This window comes from Camellia sinensis, chromosome 3 (assembly GCF_055761805.1).
Source record: "Camellia sinensis isolate YWXY chromosome 3, ASM5576180v1, whole genome shotgun sequence".
NCBI lineage: Eukaryota > Viridiplantae > Streptophyta > Magnoliopsida > Ericales > Theaceae > Camellia > Camellia sinensis.
Window position 1 is genome coordinate 44,778,677 of NC_138963.1, and position 21,166 is coordinate 44,799,842.

General features: G+C 35.0%; 1 protein-coding gene and 1 pseudogene across 2 annotated transcripts; one reads left to right on the plus strand and one right to left on the minus strand.

The window, feature by feature from the left end:
* Nucleotides 1–209: 209 nt before the first annotated feature.
* On the plus strand, nucleotides 210–5,065 carry LOC114302460 (CBS domain-containing protein CBSCBSPB5-like; annotated as a pseudogene). The gene is made up of 13 exons (XR_014363347.1): nucleotides 210–225; nucleotides 934–1,011; nucleotides 1,098–1,176; nucleotides 1,303–1,416; nucleotides 1,551–1,617; nucleotides 1,723–1,828; nucleotides 1,923–1,967; nucleotides 3,268–3,308; nucleotides 3,538–3,644; nucleotides 3,730–3,863; nucleotides 4,094–4,179; nucleotides 4,256–4,354; nucleotides 4,463–5,065. The product of XR_014363347.1 is annotated as a CBS domain-containing protein CBSCBSPB5-like (transcript).
* A 1,087-nt stretch (nucleotides 5,066–6,152) lies between these two features.
* Nucleotides 6,153–19,346, minus strand: LOC114302463 (xanthotoxin 5-hydroxylase CYP82C4). The gene is made up of 3 exons (XM_028247489.2): nucleotides 18,745–19,346; nucleotides 17,794–18,212; nucleotides 6,153–6,908 (listed from the first exon to the last, which is right to left on the minus strand). The coding sequence occupies exons 1-3, from the start codon at nucleotides 19,274–19,276 to the stop codon at nucleotides 6,270–6,272; spliced, it is 1,590 nt and encodes a 529-aa protein (XP_028103290.2). The 5' UTR covers nucleotides 19,277–19,346; the 3' UTR covers nucleotides 6,153–6,269.
* Nucleotides 19,347–21,166: the final 1,820 nt, after the last annotated feature.

Consider the following 21,166-nt stretch of genomic DNA (forward strand, 5'->3'; position numbering starts at 1 on the left):
ACTGCCACATATTTGTTAACCAAAACGGCACCGTTTTATAATTGAAAACGCCTCCAAATGTGGTAGGCACACGCGCGTCCTTCGACCTTTCTTATTTTGAATCTCAGCCCTTTCTCTCTCTCAATCCTTATATGCACACATGAAGGTAGGTATGATGATGGTTGTTCACTGTTCTCTCTCTCCGTCCTACAGTCCCTGAATTAGCAAAGATGGAGATTGTTCACTGTTCGATCTAAAGAAAGAAATATGTCTTTGTTTGTTTCTAACCTTTTTAATCCAATGAACCTGCAACGTGTCACGAATCACACCGACATCATTTTTGTTATGCAATTTTAACTCCTTAAAATCATCACAAAGTTTGTTTTATTTTTTGTAATCTCTCTGTGTCTCTCTCTATAGGAGCTCAAACTTAGACAATTGAGCTTTGACTGATATATATATATATATATATATATGTATATATTATAAGCAAAAGTTTCAGTAATGCACAAAAACAGCCAATGTCTTGTCCTTATAATGAAAATAAAGAAAAGTACAAAATATGGAGAAAACAATTTCTTCAATCGACTTAGATGCCAAATGAAAGGTTTCTTACTAATAATAGTATAGATGCATCACAATAAATAACATTGTATAAATACCATAAGATTCATTAGTCGATCAAATACAGAAATACAAAGGAGAACTCTACTATGTGTATCCAGTTCTTAATTACATGTATACACAACCCTACATGGCATGTGAAAGATCCCAAAAGTCCACAATCCTATGTGTTTGAATATTGAATTTATAGAAAGAAAGAAAGGAAAAGTAGCCACAAATCTTAGATCTGATCACAGTCAAGCTTCCTCAATGGCACGAGAACTAGAACTAATGGAATGCGTTTGAAATGGTTACAATGGGGTTGGTTTAATTCACATTCCTAATCTATAGCAGCCTTGACTAGAGGTTTTGAGGCCATTGCAGCTGCTGTTGAAGGTGTTGCAAAACAATGGGGGGCATCTATTGCTGGTTTGTAAAGAGTGTATATTAAAAAAAATTCTCTAGCATACCATCTTGTCTATTGCTGGTTTATTTATTTTTCGCTTGATAAACAGGTCCTAACACATTCGTTGAAACACTTCGAGATCGAATGTTTAGGCCCTTTTTGTCTACAATCATTCCTGAGAATTCAAAGTAGGTAATATCTTCTCTGTTTTTTAGTTCCTTACATTGATTTATTTTGTATATTATGTGGCTATTTTTGATTAAATAAATTTCCCAACATAATAGAAGTTGGATTACCAATTGTGGCATTGTCAGGATTGCAACTGTCTCGCCAACTGACACAGTGTTAATGGCAACAAAGAAGGTGGTTGACTACGGTATGAGCTCTGCTGTTGTAGTAGTTGAAAACAAAACACGAGGAATTTTAACGTGAGCATGTTGTTTATTGAATTGGCATTCCAAATTTCTTTTGGGTCCTAAAAAGAAATTATGCAAACTTCTACAATTTTTATATGGTAATGTAAAGCATGAATTCTGATAGGTCCCTGCCAATTTTCTATCAGGTCAAAGGATATCTGGATGCGGGTAATAGCACAAAATCTGCCTCCAGAGTCCACTCCAGTGGAGAAGGTGATTTTCTCATTGGGATTTTTCCCGCTATCGAAAATTTTACAAGTTTCTGCTTTTCCTATGATCTATAATAAAATAATCTTATGCTTTCCAATTAAATCATAGGTGATGACCCCAAATCCCGAATGTGCAACAGTGGATACACCCATTGTTGATGCTCTACATATCATGCATGATGGAAAATTTCTACACCTTCCTGTTGTTGATAAAGGTATTTTATATTCACAATCACACAAAAAAGGTTGTATAGAAGTTCTTATGATTTTCAATTATAGTTTATGACTAGTATGAATGGTTGAACACAGATGGAGTAGCGGTTGCTGTTGTTGATGTACTTCATGTTGGAAATGGTTATAAAATTCTGGATAAAACCAGAATTTTTTCCTAAGTTTGGTCTATTTTTTAGGTGGGCCCCATGCGTCGATTTTCACGGGTCAAAGTGGTAATGCGTTCTATGCCGCGTTGTGATTCGCGTGGTATATTTGGTTGCTCAAAACCATTACCGAGTGAATGAAAAATTGAAGCCAAAGTGTGCTCCATGGAAATGGAGTTTTGGTGGAAATTCCTTAAGGTTGTAAAATGGCTTGTCCCACATTGATTTGGTGGGAGGTTTTGAATGGTTTTATAAGGCTTGGGTTTGGTACTTGGGGTGTGCCCCAAGGGGTACCCAAGTGTTTTAGAGGGAGAGGTTATAGGCAAAATGGGCTAGACCCATTGGACCCAAAAATCACCACACACGCGCGCGCCGCCGTCCGTCCGGTCGAGTGGGCTTGGCCTGGGCTTGGGTGCGTGGTGTGAGGTTGGGCTTGTTCGGCCCAATACTAGTCTTTTTGGGCCAAAAATATTTGAATTTAATTTTATTTTGTTAAAATAAAATCCAGAATTCAAATTAAACCGGAATAATTTGTGGTTTATTTTTCTGATTTTTTGTAATCTGATATTGTTTCGGTATTTTATTTTTTACTGTACATCCAAACAGGGCCCTTCCCGAAATAAACTAGTTTGGTTTTTAACGTACATCCAAACATGGCCCTTCCCGTTTTTGTATCTGTTTAAATTATGAACCCAACAGATTCAAATCTGTTTGAATTCAAAACTAACAGGTTTCATACCTGTTCAATTCAAAACCAATAGCCACCTTTACATCTATAAATAGACTAGCCTCCCATTTGGATTTTACTCCAATTTTGATACTCCATCCTCTGCTATAAATCTCTGCATTTTGCTGCATTTATTTTCAGAAAGAAAGAGTATAAACACTTAGTGTGTTCGTTAGGCAAACAATTTGTAGTGCTGCTATTGTTTGTAGTAGATCATTTTATCCTGGGAGATAGACGTCCAAATTCTGAAAGCACCATGGAGAGGACGAATCTGTCTTAAGGACACAGTGTCAAACACTGGACTTGATCAAATTATAATTCGAAGAAATTAAATCAAGTAAGTTATTTAATTTATTTTCAGTGTTATTATTATTATTTATTTAAATCAGATTTTAATTTTGTTTTGTAACAAAATAAAATCTGTTTTTATTTATTTATTTTTATTTCGAGTTTGATTTTTGTAATCAAACAAATTCTCTCATTTCCTTTATTTCTTTTATATTTTGTTTGTTGTTAAGTACACAAATTGAATTAATTAGTTACAGTGAAGATTGTCCAACACTTCATATCACTCATGCTGCTATAGCCACAGTAAGTCTTCTATCTTTTTGGGACCATCAATTGTCTTACATGAGTTTGAGGTATAAAACATAATTGCTATTTTTTACAGATTTTGATAAGTATTAATAGCTAATTCTGCTAGGTAATTAATCATATATAGTATCTAAACTTTAATATTGAAGATTCCTTTTTCAAAATCCAGTATTTCTTTTTAATTAGTGGAGAACAATATGGTGTCACCGTTCCCTGCTATCTTTAGGTGGGAAGCAATGCCGGGGTTAGTAACGATTCGTCACCCAATATGATGCAAAAATTTTGGGATTCTGCTATGGCATTATCTCCTGATGAGGAGGAAGATGTAGAAAGGTTAAACACCTTTTGCTCTTAAAATGACATTACATTTTTAATTGTGTGTGTTTATTTTACGTACATATTATTTGTCATGTTTCAGTGATAGTTCTTTCAAATTGGCTTCTAAAAGCATTGAGACAACAAGATCACTTCCCTACCCTTCGTCAATCGTGCCTAATACCTTTGCTTTCAAAATTCAAGATAAGAAGGGTCGAATGCATAGATTCAATTGTGGTATGCCTCTTCTTCTGCTTGTCACGTTGGCATGCATTCTATAAATGCAGCATAGAATTTGAACCTTTGGATCTCTATTATAAGAAACTACTGATAGAACTAGTTAGATTTATCATTTTGGCTCAGAAACTACAGATTTGTCATTTATCTTTAATTTAGACTTCCATTATCCACATCTTAAGAATTAACATCTCTTAACTGAATTTCTCTAAACTGGTTTTGGAGTTCAGATACACGGAGTTTGACTGATCTTGTGACTGCAATCCTTCAGAGAGTGGGGGATGAAATTGACCGCAACAACTTGCCTCATATTTTGGTATATAATCAATATCTCATTTCTTATTTGGATTCTCAGTTTTTACTTATGAGCTCATGGACAACCATATTTTCAGTATGAAGATGAAGATCATGACAACGTTGTACTTATGTCAGATAGTGATCTTGTTGCAGCTGTAGACCATGCGAGGTTAGCCGGTTGGAAGGTAAGAATGGTCCTTTCAGTGCTTATTTCACAAGTAAACTGAAGGAAGCTAAGTTACCCAAAGCAAATATTTTTTCTCCTTAACCTTCCTTTAAATTTTTTTTAACAAGTATTAAAGTTGCATTTAGATCATTCAGGAACACAAGGTCATAGGAGAGGATCACAATCTGGAGGTGTAGAGTATGCTCAATCAGATGTGTAGGCTTCAACATACAGGGCTTTAGCTGCAGGGGCTGCACTAATTGCTGGATTAAGCATGTTAGCATACTTGAGGAGGAATGGTAACTGATAATTATTTATACCCTTCTTTCAGTTTATAAAATTGATGTATTGGGAGCAGTAGTAGAAGAAGAACTGAGTTTCTGTGACTACCAAGGATAAAACTAAAATTGATCAATGATGCTGGCTAGCAGGTCTCATGCTCAACATTTGTTTTTGTATATTAATATCTCAATAATTTTATCGAGTCAGAACCAACAACATACATCAATTGCATTTGTATTTCTGTGGTTAGTTTTGTATCCATAAAATTATTGTTTATATCTGCAGGGAATTATTTATTCATTTATTATTTTTTTCTGTTGGGTATTCCCGTAGTTTACATGATGGGATGGGTGAGAATTGTTTGTGAGGAGGATTTGTAGCTTCCTAAACTCTGGATTTGTGCGTTATTAATGGATAATAGGCAGCATCTGAAATTTTCAAATGTTGTTTTTCTGCAGTGAAGTTGTCAAACATTCATTATTGAACCAAATATGAAATTAGGAAAATTCTATGATACACACTCATTTATACACCTCTAGTTACAAATTTTGTAATATTTGATTATGATATTTGAGGAAATTGTTTATTTATTATTTTAATAAACATCAATTATTAGTTCTTAATAATTGTTTATTATAGGTATTTTTTTTTTTGTTCAACCACATAGAATTAGCACAAATTTTTTTTTTTAAAAAAGAAGCTATGGCGGTGTTTTTTAAACGTCACTATATCTCAACCCTAACGGCTAAATTTTTAAAATGTATAAATGTCTATGACGGCGTTTCAAAATGTCGCTAATTATCATAGTGTGACGTCAGAGACTGTTAGGTAAGACATTTGGCGGCGTTTTTAAAACGCCTCCTATACTTATATCACGACGTTTTTAAAACGCCAAAAAGCTATAGCGACGGCCGCGTCCTCGACGTTTGGTGCTAAGCGCCACAAAAAGAATTGGCGGTGTTTTTGACACTTATAGCGGCGTTTTTTAAACGCCGCTAAAAGTAGATTTTCCAGCAGTGTAGAGAGCAAAACAATGTTATTACCATTATTGGTAACAAAATTTTTAGATGAATGTTATTTTTGCATTTAGCATTATTTTCGTCATGAATCTTTTATAAAAGAAAATATAAAAAAAAAAATGACAAAATTTTAAATCTTGAGTTAGTTCCATTTTATTTTTACTCTTAAATAATTAATGTTTCTCTGAAAATCTATGGAAAAGTAAGAGAATCAAATAATTTGTTAGGGAATAAATAATGAAGAATCATTTTTTTATTCTCATTCATTTCAAAGGCCGAATTCATGATTACTCAAAAAAATCACATTTTATTTCCCTCAAAATTCATGTCACTCATACATAGTAAATGACTCAAAAATACAGTAATACTACAAATTCAGAAATTTTACTGAGAAACATTAATATGCAATCGAGATTCATTTTACAAACACCAACAATACATGCATTCAATCTCTACCACACACTTTAATTCTTGCCATAGATTGGTACTATATTCTAGTTTGGTGGACTTAATCCAAAAACAATATTCTAAATATGGGTCCACTTTATTGGTACAAGAGTCATAAAACATAGAGGTGACCTTGTATACACCATTATTTTCCACGCATTACATATGCATAACACACTACACACTAAGGTCTATCTATGGTTGATCATAAAACTCACTCGATAAGCGTGGGGTAAGCAACACTTCCAATGGAGTTGCCATAGGTAATACAATCCCCAACCCCTCACTCATATCCACTTTTTCATTCCTCGACAATGTTTCTAGGTCGAACCCTTGAAGTAGCCGAGCTAGTATCAAATGCATTATTTTATATGCTAAAGTGCTTCCAGGGCACGACCTCCTACCAGCGCCAAAAGGAAGGAGCTCAAATTGTTGCTTTATTAAATCCTCTTTCGCGTGCCACGCAAGAAACCTCTCTGGCCTGAACTCATCAGGGTTGGTCCATATGTGAGGGTCACGGTGGAGCTTCCAAACGTTGACTATCAAACGAGTGCCTTTGGGGACATAGTAGCCAGAGACATGGCAGTCTTGAATGGACTCGCGTGGTATAGATAAGGGTCCTGGAGGGTAAAGTCGTAGTGTTTCTTTGATGATGGCTTGGAGGTAGACTAAGTTCTTGGTGTCTGATTCATCTAACCATCTTACATTTCCATGTCCAACATACATGTCTATTTCTTGTTGTGCTGCTTTGAGGGTTGTGGGATTGTTTAGAAGTAGGGAAACTGCCCAGGATAAGGCGGCTGTTACGGTATCAGAGCCTCCTATGATAAGGGACTGTGAAAAAACAAAAAACATAGGATTGTCAATTGAAAAGAGTATGCACTTTAATATATATATATATATATATATATATGTAGAGAGAGAGAGAGAGAGTCACACTATAATAAATTTGAGATATATAATGATTTTTCTATGTACATAACGTTATTGAAAAACATAGCTATCCCATAAAATTTGCGTCCATTGAGGCGTTTGTGAGCTTAGTTTGAGCTCAATTTAGTAATATGAACTTTTTGGTTTTAGAGTCTGCTAAGTAAATTATTCATGCTAAATTAGGTTGGTCACATATGAGGCATCTTCTGTGGATTGGCTTTTTTAGTGATTTTTTAATTTTTTTTATGAAGTAAAAAATGTAAATATATTTAAGAATAACTTTGTTTAGTTGTATCGAAAATCTTGAATTATTGAAATGGTAGATTTTTTAAAATGATTTTTTGACTTTTTAACTATTTTAACCAAAAAAATCAAGTTGCCACATGAAGCCTAAGTAATTCCTTAATTAGATCATATTCATCTTAAAATAAATCAATTATTATTAAAATCATAATTATCATATTGACATTCAATTAATTTTATTTTTTATATAAATTATCTATTTAATATGCTTCAAAAAAATAATTTAAATAATCAAAGTAGGACCACAGTAGCTCAGCTAGAGCTTCAACTTACCCCTTGCAAAATGCCATACCCCCTCGTTTTACAACCTGGGGTTAGTAGCACTGTGTTGTGAACTTGCGAGGACATGTCCTAAATTTATTTTAATAATTTTGTTCATAATATAGGATTTGTTGATTAGATAATTTATGAAAAAATTAAAGTTAATTAGACATCTGTAACTCACAATAAAACTGCGTTCATGTTGTTGGGATCTGGGATCCCGCCCAAGACCTTATAGAAATTATTCCATGCAGAAAAACACACCCACACTCAAGGAGACACAATATTTAACGTGGTTCGGCCTCAATGCCTACGTCCACGGGAGAGTAGCCGGTTATCACTATAACAATGGAGATATTACAGAAAGATTACAATAGAGGAGGAGCTCACACTCTCCTCACTCACCCACTCACCCGTCTCCCTTGCTCACACCGAGGAAGACGGTCTCTCCGCCTCAGATATCTCACTCTCTGTGGCTTGCTCTGCTCTCTCTACATGTTCTCCTCTCACCCATCTTCATTTATACACTTCAGAATGGTGGATGGAGGGGCTGGCCAGCACATGGTCAGCTTGTGCCAACTCCTTCTTCACATGACTAAAGGTTCTTCTTGCGTTGGCTTCCTAACATGCCCAGTTCATGTGTGTTGGCTTTGCACATTGCCAACTCTTGCAGCACATGGAGAATCACCCCTCACATGGGGTGATAATATCCTACAAATCACCCCCTCAGCCCATGTGAGGTGATCCACAACAAAACCTGCTGCCAAGGTATCAAGCACCCCCTGATTGGATGCCCTGTACCCCCTGCTCGGGATACCCTTGCATTACCGTGCAACTTCTTGCATGATGAACACGGGAGCAACTAGAAAACTTCAGAGTTTGACACATCAACATCCTCAATTTTCCTTGCTCGGAGCTTATTTCTAACAACCAGCCTTTGCTTTCTGCACTTCAGAACAACTTCCCAGTGATCTCATACGCCCGTTGTCTGTGCTGCAATCCCTGATGTTCGGTTTTGTCTCACTTGTACGTCCGTACTGATGTTTGACAGTTAGCCCTTCTGCCAAGACAACTTCCACCGGTCTGTACAAGTTACCACTATGCAACTCCATGTATAGTGCTTGCACCCCCTTATTGGAGTGCATTGTAAAGCTCACTTTGTGACTCGAGATTGCATCCCTCTTTTCCATGCATCTTTTGAGAGGTTGCAAAATGTCTCTAACACGGAAGCAAAAGAAACTCTCTTCTTCACTAGCATAGTCTCTACAGACTTGGTTTCTTTGCTCTGAACTTTCTTCAAGATTGGCTTCACTGGCTCAGATATGTGCACCTTTGAATTGCCTCCTTGCGTTCCCGTGCACCGTTTTCGCCATTCCTGATGAAAGCCTTGCTTAATCATACGCATTGGTTGCGTATGTTCTCTCTTTGTACCCTTCGACTGGCATTTGACAACACTCATCTTTGTCAAAACTTCTCCTTCCAGTCTGTACAGTTTGTTGCACAATTTGCCTTGCAACATTTCTCTATCACCTCTGTGTACATGAAGAACCCCGCCACTAGATGAGAAACAATTTCCTTTTAGATCTAGCATACTCAGGGAGATTAGATTCCTCCGTACTCCTGGCACTTGTCGGACCTCAGATAAAATTACTTTTCTTCCAGCCTTAGTAAGGAACCGCACTATCCCTATGCCGACAACTCTGTTCACTGTGTTGTTGGCCATCCGGATAATGCTAGCGCTGACTCTTCGATAAGTGGAGAAAAGCTTCTTATCCGCACATATGTGAAACGTACACCCTGAATCCAAAATCCAGCCGGGTGTCTCCAACTTTGACGAGATTGTAAGCATCACCTCTTCATCGTCAGAGGAATTCACTGCAACTGCTGTAGTTGAGGGACCTCCGTGTCCCTTAGCCTTCTCTTTGGCTTGTCTGTCCGCCTTTTTCTCTGGGAAATCTCTTATTACGTGATCCTCTTGATCACAGTAAAAACACCTCCTCATGTTGTCCTGTCTGGACTGTGAATGCCCTCTGCTTTTACTTCTTCCTCTACCTCTGCCCCTTTCTCTATCTCTGCCTCTACTTTCTGTGACAAGGGCATGGGACTGCTCTCCTTCCATCTCTTTCTTCCTTGCCTCCTCGTTGAATAAGGCGTCTGTGACCATCCCCATGGTCAGCTTCCCTTCGGGTGCAGAATTACTGAGAGAAACCACCAACGTCTCCCAGCTGTCTGGTAAGGAACTGAGTAATAATAATGCTTGCATCTCATCCTCCAACTCCATTTTGATTGATGCAAGCTGGTTCACAAGGCTGTGGAATTCACTGGTGTGTTCAGCAACAGACACACCATTCTTCAGCTTCAGGTTTATAAGCCTTCTCATTATCAAGGCTTTGTTCCGTGCGGTCTTGGATTGGTACATGCCCTCCAATTTCATCCATAGGGCATAGGCGTCTGTCTCTTGGGCAACATGGTGGAACACACTGTGGCCAATCCATTGTCTGATTTGACCGACAGTCTTTCGATTGGTTTTTATCCAGTCCCTATCCTTGTCTCCATCTAGTTTGACCCCCTTTAGCGATATAGGGTCAAACAAATCTCTACAATACAGGATGTCCTCCATCCGCGGCTTCCATATCGCATAATTAGAGGCGTTCAACCGAATCATCGGCCCTGAAACTGATGTGGATTCCTCCATCATCCAGAAAGTAATCTCTGTTTGAAAAACAGGCTTTGCTGTGAAGTCCGGACTGCTCAAATTAGCCGGAAAAGTACTTCGGATTGCCAAAATAAAAACTGCAAATTTTTGAAAACTTATTTGTAAAATCTGACCATGCGGATGTGTCCGGAATACTCCAAATAGTCAGAAACCACTATTGGATCACCAAAAACGGACTCCAAATGGCTTAGATCAAGCCAAAACAGATTGTACGCCTCAGATCTACGGCTGCACCTTAGCCGCGAAGCACTGGATCCTTCCTCCTGCCGCTACACCCTTGCCGCGTCACACTGGATCCCTCCTCTGGATGCTGACGTGGCAGCTGACATGGCACGCGCGTAGTGGACACGCGCTACTCCCACTCGTCTTCTTCAATCTTCCGCGCGTGGCTCGCGTGCGTGAGACTGGGCCGACGCGCCGACTGTCTTCATGGCTCGTGGGGGCGCGTGCAGAGACTGGGCCTCACGCGCCTTGTTCAGGAGGCGCGTGAGGGCGCGTGGAGACTCATCTGGGTGTCTTCTTTACATGGTTGGACTCCTCTTCTCAAGCCCTTGCTCCTGGTATGCTCAAAACCTGATTTCGAGCAACTTGATTTCTGGACAGTTTCAAACAACACGCTGTTTTTGTTTCGAAAAGCCGCCGACGAGGCTCTGATACCACTTGTTGGGATCTGGGATCCCGCCCAAGACCTTATAGAAATTATTCCATGCAGAAAAACACACCCACACTCAAGGAGACACAATATTTAACGTGGTTCGGCCTCAATGCCTACGTCCACGGGAGAGTAGCCGGTTATCACTATAACAATGGAGATATTACAGAAAGATTACAATAGAGGAGGAGCTCACACTCTCCTCACTCACCCACTCACTCGTCTCCCTTGCTCACACCGAGGAAGACGGTCTCTCCGCCTCAGATATCTCACTCTCTGTGGCTTGCTCTGCTCTCTCTACATGTTCTCCTCTCACCCATCTTCATTTATACACTTCAGAATGGTGGATGGAGGGGCTGGCCAGCACATGGCCAGCTTGTGCCAACTCCTTCTTCACATGGCTAAAGGTTCTTCTTGCGTTGGCTTCCTAACATGGCCAGTTCATGTGTGTTGGCTTTGCACATTGCCAACTCTTGCAGCACATGGAGAATCACCCCTCACATGGGGTGATAATATCCCACACATGTTTAGAAAAAATAAACGGTTAGCAAGATTTTGATAAATTCTTATGATTATTATTTAGTTTAATCATGGAGTTGTACTTGTCCAGTTAATTTTATTTTTACATGAAAAATATACTTAACGAACATTATAATATGAAAGGTTCGGATCATTAAAATATGGTTGGAACAAACTTCACAGGGTCAGGGACGAATCTAGAATTACTATGGAGTGTGAAAGAATATTTGAGAGTGTAAATCCTTATAATTTTAAAAATTTTAATATAATATATAATATTTTTCAAATTTTTTAGGGAAATTGCCTCTATCTGCACTCCATCAGATCCATCCTTGCATGGGGTGTGACAGCATGAGTGCTATCATAGCACCCACCCCCAAATACCCCTTGCTAGTGGGGTGTATGTTATTGTAATGTTTTCGAAATCAGACCGAATTGGCTGGTTCAACTAATTGATTCGCCGATCGGTCTAAATTTCTATTTGGATGAACCCTCAGACGCACTTCAAGCCCAAAATCGCCTTATTTTCAAGCAATCGGTAAAAATCACGGTTGAACCGGCTATTCGTTCGAACTAGTAGCGGTTTGCATGAACCGGAGCGGGCTTGAAATAATTGAACCTGAAACGTGCAGGTCCTTTGAAGCATCCCACCACTTGTCATGAAATATTGCATGATATATTTAATTTAGTCGTTCATTTTTTACTCTTACAAATCAATGTTACTTTTTTTAAGCAACTAAAGTATAAAAAAAAATTAAAATGGTTAAATTAAAAATCAATTCTTAATATTGGTCTATATATATAACATTAAAATAAATTTTCATTTTAAATATAATTATTATATAATTATAATATCACGGTTCAATTCTGATTACCCGACGATTGAACTAGTGATATTTAACTTGGTCATTTTTTCGATTCGCTCAACCATTCATATTTCAAAACATTGTGTTATTGACACATACATTAATTAAGGCTAGCATCCTCGTTAATAAAAGTATCACATTTTGTCATTTGAAAGTTACGTGTGGGTCACACAATAGAAATCAAATACATAATGAGACATGACTCTCTCATAAGAGGTGAGGACCCATATGTGCACACATGTGAATCTCACCTCTTGTGAGAGAGTTGTGTCCTATTTTATATTTGATTTCTATGCATATAGACTTACTCGTGTATTAATATAAAAATAAGTGTGTAATCATATCTATTTAGGTTTATTACACTTTTTACCTCTAAACTATTGTCAAATTGTTTACTTAGTCCCTGAACTATCGATTAAATCTACTTAGTCTCTAAAGTATATAAATTAAAGTCTATTTAGTCTATAAACTATCGATTAAATCTATTAAGTCCCTAAAATATTTAAGTCAAACTTATTTAGTTCTTAAAAGGATTACAAAAATAAAATATATGCTCATAAGTATTATAAATTACTAAAAGATAATACCCAATTACGATTTTATTATAGAACTCTTAAATTTTTATTTTGTTTTTAAAAAGTATTATATTTTGTTTTGTGTTTAAATTAATATTAGAGTCTAATTTATCAATCTTGCCAATTAAATTATATGAATATTAGATATATTGAAAAAGAAGAATTAAATAATCTAAATAATAACAATTCGCTACAAATAATAATAGAACAAAATAATACATTAATTAAGAAATATATATAATAACAAAAATTAGTGAAAAACTTAAAAATTATAAATTATAAATTATAAATGAAATATGAGATATAATACTAGATATAGGCAAGTACGTAACCATTGTAGAAGATAAGTAAGAAAATACTATAGATAATTATCCTTAAACTTATGAATGAAATTCATCATAATAATTGACGCCCACTTTTCAAATACAATAAAAATTTAAGATTTTTTTGAAATAAAATTTTGATTATTAGATAAGGTCTTTTACTAATTTATAATACTTATGAGTTTAAATTTTATTTTTGTAATCATTTCAGAAATTAAATAGGTTTAAATTTAATAGTTTATTTTTTGGGTGAATAAATTAAATTAATAAATTTAATCGATAGTTGAGTGACTGAATAGATTTTGATTTATATATTTTAAGGATTTAATAGACTCAATCGATAATCTAGAGATTAAGTAGATAATTTGATGATAGTTTAGAGGTATAAAGTGTAATAAACCCTATTTATTTTTAAAAATTAATAAAAAATTATTTATGCGTAATATTACTTGATGTATATGTAAATAATTTGGGTCCAACCTTTAATGGAGCTTAGTTTAAAAATTTTAAAAATAATAATAATAACAATAAAACACTATAATGCAGCTCAATGAGACTCGAATTGAATCATATTAGGATTAATAAGTATAGAGTAGCCCTGATCTATGACCCCGGTTAGAGAGGTCAACCTGCCCCCTTAGATTTGTTAAGAGGTATAGAAAAATGGAGAAATTACAATTAAATGGGATTTTTATAAAATAATTATAAATTTATTTAAAAAAAAGTTAGGACTTTAATTATTAACGTTCATAAAATTTGTTATTGTTTTGAAATTATTTTCAAAAACTTATATTGAGGCCTCATTTGGCAATTACATATTTTAGTTAAAAAAATTAAAAAGTCACTATAAGTTGTCACATTACTCTCTTTATTTTTCTACATATCTGTTCTTAAAAAATTTAAAAATTACTAAAATAACTTATTTCAAAAAAAAAACCCGAATTAATTTTTCTCAGAAAAATCACCCACCAACAAGCCCATGAGTTTGCCACTTACATATATGAAATGACACAGACAGATGACATGATTTAGAATGGGAATGGTTCTGTCCAGTCCGGGATCGAATTGGACTGTGCTGTTGGGCCCATAGGAGTTCACCACGGGTCCCGTTTAAATAATCTGAACCGTTCAATATGTAGAACTCGTCGAGTACTATATGCTTGTAAAAAATCACGTTAATCGGATATCGATAGCTATATGATCAAATCGGTTTCGTATTAAAAAAATTGGACGGTGAACAAATTAACGGTTGACAAAAAACTGTTTTGATCACATAGCTATCGATATCCGATCAACGTGATTTTTTACAAGCATATAGTACTCGGCGATCTCTACACATTGAACGGTTCAGATTATCAAAACGGGACTCATGGTGAGCCCCTACGGACCCAACAGCACGGTCCAGTCCAATCCCGGACTGGACAGAAGCCATACCCATTTAGAATAATCCCCTCCTCCAATAATGTCAATAGTCATTAGAAAGACATGTTTCATAGTTCTAATCTCCCCACATAATAATGGTGTTGAAAAAAAAATGATTTTATAGTTACTTTAATATAAAATTAAAGTAGGTCTTAATTATTGATAGAGGTGAAATTAAATGAGTTTAGATTCTTTGTGATAAGAGCTTTACATCACAAAAAGAATGATAAAAAATTATTAAGAATTGAATGAGAAATTATCTTATAAAGTTAGCCTCATGAATGAGGTATTGAGAATTGTGTATAACTACCAATTTCACATTGATTGTAGAGGAAAATTTTGATGGATATTTAAATTTCAAGATTTTGATAAAGGCATGAGCCATTTAGGGCATCCAAATTTTTCAAAGGAAGAGAGTTATGGATGCTTTAAGGATGGGCTTGAGCCAAAACTATGATCCAAGTTGATTATGGCAAAATTACCATACATGCGTGCGCACCTCGTCCGCCTAGACCGGGCCGGGTCGTGGACCTACTTGGGTTAGGTTTGGGCTAGACCAGATTGGTAGTCCACCAACCTAATTTTTTTGGGTTAGGTTTACTGTAAATATACACCCATGTGTATACAGAGTATATAACTCATATACTAATTGACCCATCAGTTTTGATGCATTACTCCAACAGTTTTGTAGAAGTAATGGCCTGCATTTGGTGTCAGCCTTGATGGCTAGAGGCTCATTCTCTCTCTTATTGTGTATAAAATGAGGCCTATATTCCTTAGTTTGTTATAGAATTTTTTGGCCTCCAGAAGTACAATCAGTTTCCTTGTGTTGTGCCTATAATTTCCTTCTTATGTGAAAGAGTGTTACCATTGTTGGTTCGCCAAAGCTATCAAAAGGAGCTTTTGTGTTAGCTAGTCTAAACTGTCGTATCCTAAGAGACAGAAGTCAACGTACCTCCAGTACCCATTGTGAGGTGGCTAATCTGTTTTAAAAAGAGACTGTAGTATCACACAAGTTTCGATTTGTACTTATTTTCCTTAATTTTGTTTTATGTATTTCTGTTCAATAAGTTGTATGGTGTAATACAATGATTTCTTTTCCTGTAAATCAATTTCATTTCGTATGAATCTATTTGTTTTATTTAAATTGCATAATTTAGACAACAAATGGATCACTTCACATCTTCTTATTAAAGAAATGACTAATTATTTCCCACACGAAGAAAATCAATAAAAGGATTTAAGTTATTCATTCTTAAACCATGGTAGCTTGAACCTTAGGCTACATTTGGATTACAGCAATGCTAGGTATCATGAAAAGTCTTTCCTGAAAATGATTATGAAATATTTGTGACATTGAATTACACTTAGAATAAAGTACTACACACTAATCAAGGAAATCTAAGGGTCACAAATCTTTTATGATCATTTTCATGAAATCTTTTTCATGATCCCTAACATTTCTCAAAATACATTTTAGTAGAAATTTAAAAAGATTATAAAAAATAAAAAATAAAAAGAAATTAGTGAAATGTAAATGAAATATAATTACATTTCATTCATTTTTTTACTCTCATTTTAAATTTCTATTCAAATTTATAATCCAAACACAATTTTAAAGAGTACACTCCAAGGATTTGTTCTAAAATATACTACCAAAAAGTCTCACTCCATCATCGCCTTAACTCAACTATGGAGTATTCATTTATAGATATTTATATCTATCTTGTTGTATCTATCTATACTATTATTAAGTGAAAGTTGGTGTCCAAGTTTTTTTCCCATGCCACATGGCATATTTTTTGCAATCTTTAAAAAAAAAAAAAAAAAAGTTATAGAAAGAGGTTAATAAGGTTTGAACTCAATACCTCGAGTTTCATTAAGAAATCTTAGACCATTTGGACAACATACATATTACAATTAATTTCTTTATTATTTATTTTTATTCTTATTTATTTAAATTGTACATGCATTGCGTGTACCGCCTGCTAGTACTATTATTAAGGCCTCGTTTGGGAACCAGCCCATTTAGTTAAAAAGTCAAAAAGTTATTAAAAAAATCAAAAAGTCAAATATTCTATTTTCTCTCTACTTTTTGCACATCTTTTCGTAAAAAACCAAAAAGTCATCCCAAACATACTAGTTTTTTTTAGCTCATATTTTAGCTAAATAGCCAAAAAGTTACTAAATTAACCTGTTCCCAAATGAGACCTAAGTAAAGACTAAACTTGGTGTCTAAAAGCCTTCTCCTCATGCCACGTGGTATTTTATTTATTTATTTTTTATCTTAAAAAAAAAGTTACACAAAGAAGTCAACATGATTTGAACCTAAAACCTTAAATTTCATTAAGAAATCCCTTACTACTTAGGCTTCGTTTGGAAAACTAGCTATTTTAGTTGACTTTTTAACTTTTTAAATATTTTAATCTGACTAAAAAAGTTGTGAATGAAAAAATAGTTGATTTTTTTTATAGTTAATTTGATAGTTGGGAGAGAAAAAATAAAATGATAATGAATATGACGTTTTGTCTTATTAACTATTTTGACTTATTTTATTTTTATTAGCTATTTTAACCCAAATAACCCTTCTTAAACAAGCCTTTCAACATACATATTACAATTAATTTCTTTATTATTTGTTTTCATTCTTAGCCGCTAGTTATTATTAATCAAACAATACATGCTAACAAAGCACTCATTTGAGAAGTTGGGGTGGGATGGGTTGGGGTTAAAATAGTTATAAAAAGATAAAATAGATTTTTTAATCTAATAAGATAAAATATTACATTCAAATTGTAATTATTTCATTTTTTCTTTTACAAAACTTAAAAAATTTAAAAAACTTATTTCAAATGAGACTTTTTAACTCTAAATTAAAATAGTTAAAAAGTTAACCTACTCCCCCAAACGAAACTAAAGTAACAATCTCACTGGTAAGCCTTAACCAAAAGGGTCAAATATACTTTTTATATTGTTTTCTAGATCATAAATTTAGATATTCAGTGATTTAAAAAGTGAAAAAGAGAGGAAAAAAAATGTAAAACAAACTTGAATGATATACAAGTTTTTTATTATTTTTTATTTTTCCTTTTCCTTGCTAAATTCATGATCAAAAGCAGCGTTAGTGAAAGTAAGGAATTTGAGTGTACCAGAGCAGTCGCCTTGATGATGTCCTGACTCTTGTGTCCAAACACCATCCCATCACCATCCTCAGGGAAGCAAGACAACAACACATCCATGAAGTCTCTTTCATCTTTCTTCACCTTCCCTTCTCTCCTGCTCTGCACATGTTCTTCAAGCCACATACTCATGAATTTATCCATCTCTTTACCATTCCTCTTCATAGACTTCACATTACCCTGCAAATCCAACCATTCAATCCCGGGAATCACATCCGAACACTCAGGAGCACCACTCAAATACGCGAACTCCTCCATCGTCCTCGCGAACTGCCTCGCCTCTTTGTCACTCTCGCAGTCACCGAAGCTATATCTCTTTCCCACGATCGCCCTTAGCACCAGGTTCATTGTCACTTGCCTAAACCATTCACTCACTTTCACCTTACACTCTATTTTGGAAACATATCGGAGAAAAGAAAATAAATAACTACGTAAAATTAGAAAAAGAAAGAAAAGATTGAAGTTTCTCTCTTGTCACCAGATAATCTCTTATATATATATATATATATATATATGTATATTTGGAATTTGTAAGAACATATCTTGTTTGGTGAGAAGCAAAGTTCGGCGATATATTGTCAAATTAATTATTTATGTAGGAGAGCCTATGGTGTGCACACCATATCTACTCTATCACAATTGACTTAATTTTATTATAAAATTTTGTAATATTAATTATAAAAAGTGTAATTTTGTTACAAATTAATATAAAAAATTTGTAACTTAATTATGATATTTTTTTATAAGATTAAGCATTTTGTAATTGATGTTACAAAATTTTATAATAAAATTATGTTAATTTATGATTAAGTGGCTGCACACCATAGAGTTTTCCAAATTATAAACAAACCAAATTATAATTTACCCCTTATTTTTTTAATCTAAAATTGCCGAATTTAAACGGGTTGTTTATGAAAGTACCATTTTTGATGGAGAGTGAATAGAGCTCTTTGATGGACAAGTCCATCTCCAGGGCTCGCACATGCTTAAGCGACTCCAAATGGCGGTTAGAGAGGAGGTCGCGGGTGGTAACTTTACGAAGCTGGAGCCAGTAGTCATCGGAAGGTCCAAGCGCGGAAAAGGCGCCATTGTAGCCCATGTATTTGAGTGCAGCGGTTTGGGGGCGAGACATGAAAGCTCGATCGTTGACAGTGAAGCATTCGGTGACTGTTTGTTTGCTGCTCACCACGACTGCTTGGCGGAACCCGAGTCGGATTGTGAAGATGGGACCGTGTTGGTCGGCCATGGCCGCGAGGGTTCGGAAAAGTGGGATTTGGCCGCCGAGGAGGTGGAGGTGGCCGAGGATCGGCCATGCACCCTTTGGTTGTGGGGCTTGGGTGAAGGTCTTGTTGGCATGTTTGTTTGTGGTGGTGTTTTTGGACATCCATATTTTGGAGAGGAGAAATAGGGCTACAAGAGTTCCGGTTGCTTGAAGCAGAGGAAGCAAATCCATTTTCACAGAGAGAGGAATATGGAGAGGAAATTATGTAGAATGTTGATGAATGGAGGGTCGATATATGTAATACTCAAAGTTACTATTTGATTAGTAAAATATGAAAATATATAATTTGAATTATATATTCATTTCACATTATTATTAGTTGTATGATTAAAAAGGTTATTAATTTTGTCAATTAGAATGTCTATCCAAATTTAAGTTGAGTAACAAAGATAGCAACCTAAATAATAGAATGTGAATCTTATGTATTAATAATCTTAATCATATGTTATAATTTGTGCAAACAAACAAATTCAAAGAGTAATGTTATGACAATCTCTTCTTATCTACAAAAATATTGAGTGTATCGGTGACACTATACAAGATTAATAAGAAGCTACAAAGGGATTAAGGCCATGTTTGTTTGGGCGGACTGGATTGGATTGGATTAGCATTCCTAGGACTATTAGTCCTAGGACTATGAAAGATAATGTACATAGAATCCTATTTAAAATAAAAAAAAATAACATATGGTTCAAGACTTCACATGGGTAAAGAAATGTACATATCATCAAATGTTTAAAACCTTGTTTGTGAATACATAAATATATCAAATAATATATTTTATATGCTTTAAACAAAAGGGGGCTTATCATTTGAGAAAGACCCCAAAACAACAATTTTCAATCCCAATCGCAGGTTCCTTATAATTCCCTATTTGAACCCCTCCCACCCTCTAACCCCCTCCACACATTACTTCAAGACAAACTACTACACACTTTTTGTGAAACAGAAAGTGAAGCAGATAATTATTCAACGGAGGGCGAAGCAGACATGGCTATACGAACAGCTTCTAAGTCCAGACTGGTTTTTACATCAATATATTTCTTTTTGCTAATTTAAAAAATAAAATAAAATAAATCCAAGTCCAATTAATTTGTATTGATAAAAAGAAAACAGAAAAATCGAAGAAGCTAAGTCTAGTTTTAAATCCATTCAAATCAATAAAAATTCCTACCCTATCTATCTATCTATCTATCTATCTTCAAATTCAATCTGATCTATATATTTGACTCTTTGCTAATTTAAAATCACAACTGATTTTGTCATGAAAATGAAAAGGCTATCAGCAATTTCCATGTATGAACACAGAGGATTTAACATTTCAAACCCCAAGAACACTCAGCACTGATGACAGTTACCAACGTATTATAGCATTCAACTTTGTCATCCAATAGCAAGCAACATAGTCCAAACTTTGCCTAATCTGAGATTTCAATATGAACTCACAATCAACAATATGAACTCACAATCAACAAATCTGAGATTTCAACAAATCTGAGATTTCAATATGAACACACAATCAACAATATGAACTCACAATCAACAAATCTGAGATTTCAATATGAACACACAATCAACAATATGAACTCACAATCAACAAATCTGAGATTTCAACAAATCTGAGATTTCAATATGAACTCACAATCAACAAATCTGAGATTTCAATGTGAGTGAAAAACTCATAACCCTAGATATGGATCTATGAAGATGAAGAGAGAGAAACAGCAATAACTATAACAACACCAATGTAAAACAAAGATTCATAGCAAATCAAACCATGTAATAGCACCTTAATTCAAACCGAACATCAACGGGAAAAAAAAAAATTACTCACTGAAATTTGTTGAGATCAACGAATCAACAAATGGTGGATCCAAATCGATGAACAGTTGCTCCAGATTTGTAAATGGTGGCTCCAAATCGGTGATCAGTGGCTCAAGCTCGGCGATGAACTTTGAAGACTCTCATCCCATCACAGCAATGTCGAAGAAGTGAAGGTTGCGATGTCGAAGAAGTGAAGTCTGTAGAATAAAATAATCAACAAATATGATATATAGTGAG

Coding starts and splice junctions, on each gene's coding strand:
- LOC114302463 (XM_028247489.2), bottom strand. CDS start 19,276: ATGGATTTGCTTCCTCTGCTTCAAGCAACCGGAACTCTTGTAGCCCTA. Junction 18,213..18,744: donor TTCACTCTCCATCAAAAATG/GTACTTTCATAA, acceptor TTTCCAAAATAG/AGTGTAAGGTGAAAGTGAGT. Junction 6,909..17,793: donor TCATCAAGGCGACTGCTCTG/GTACACTCAAAT, acceptor GTTTTTTCACAG/TCCCTTATCATAGGAGGCTC.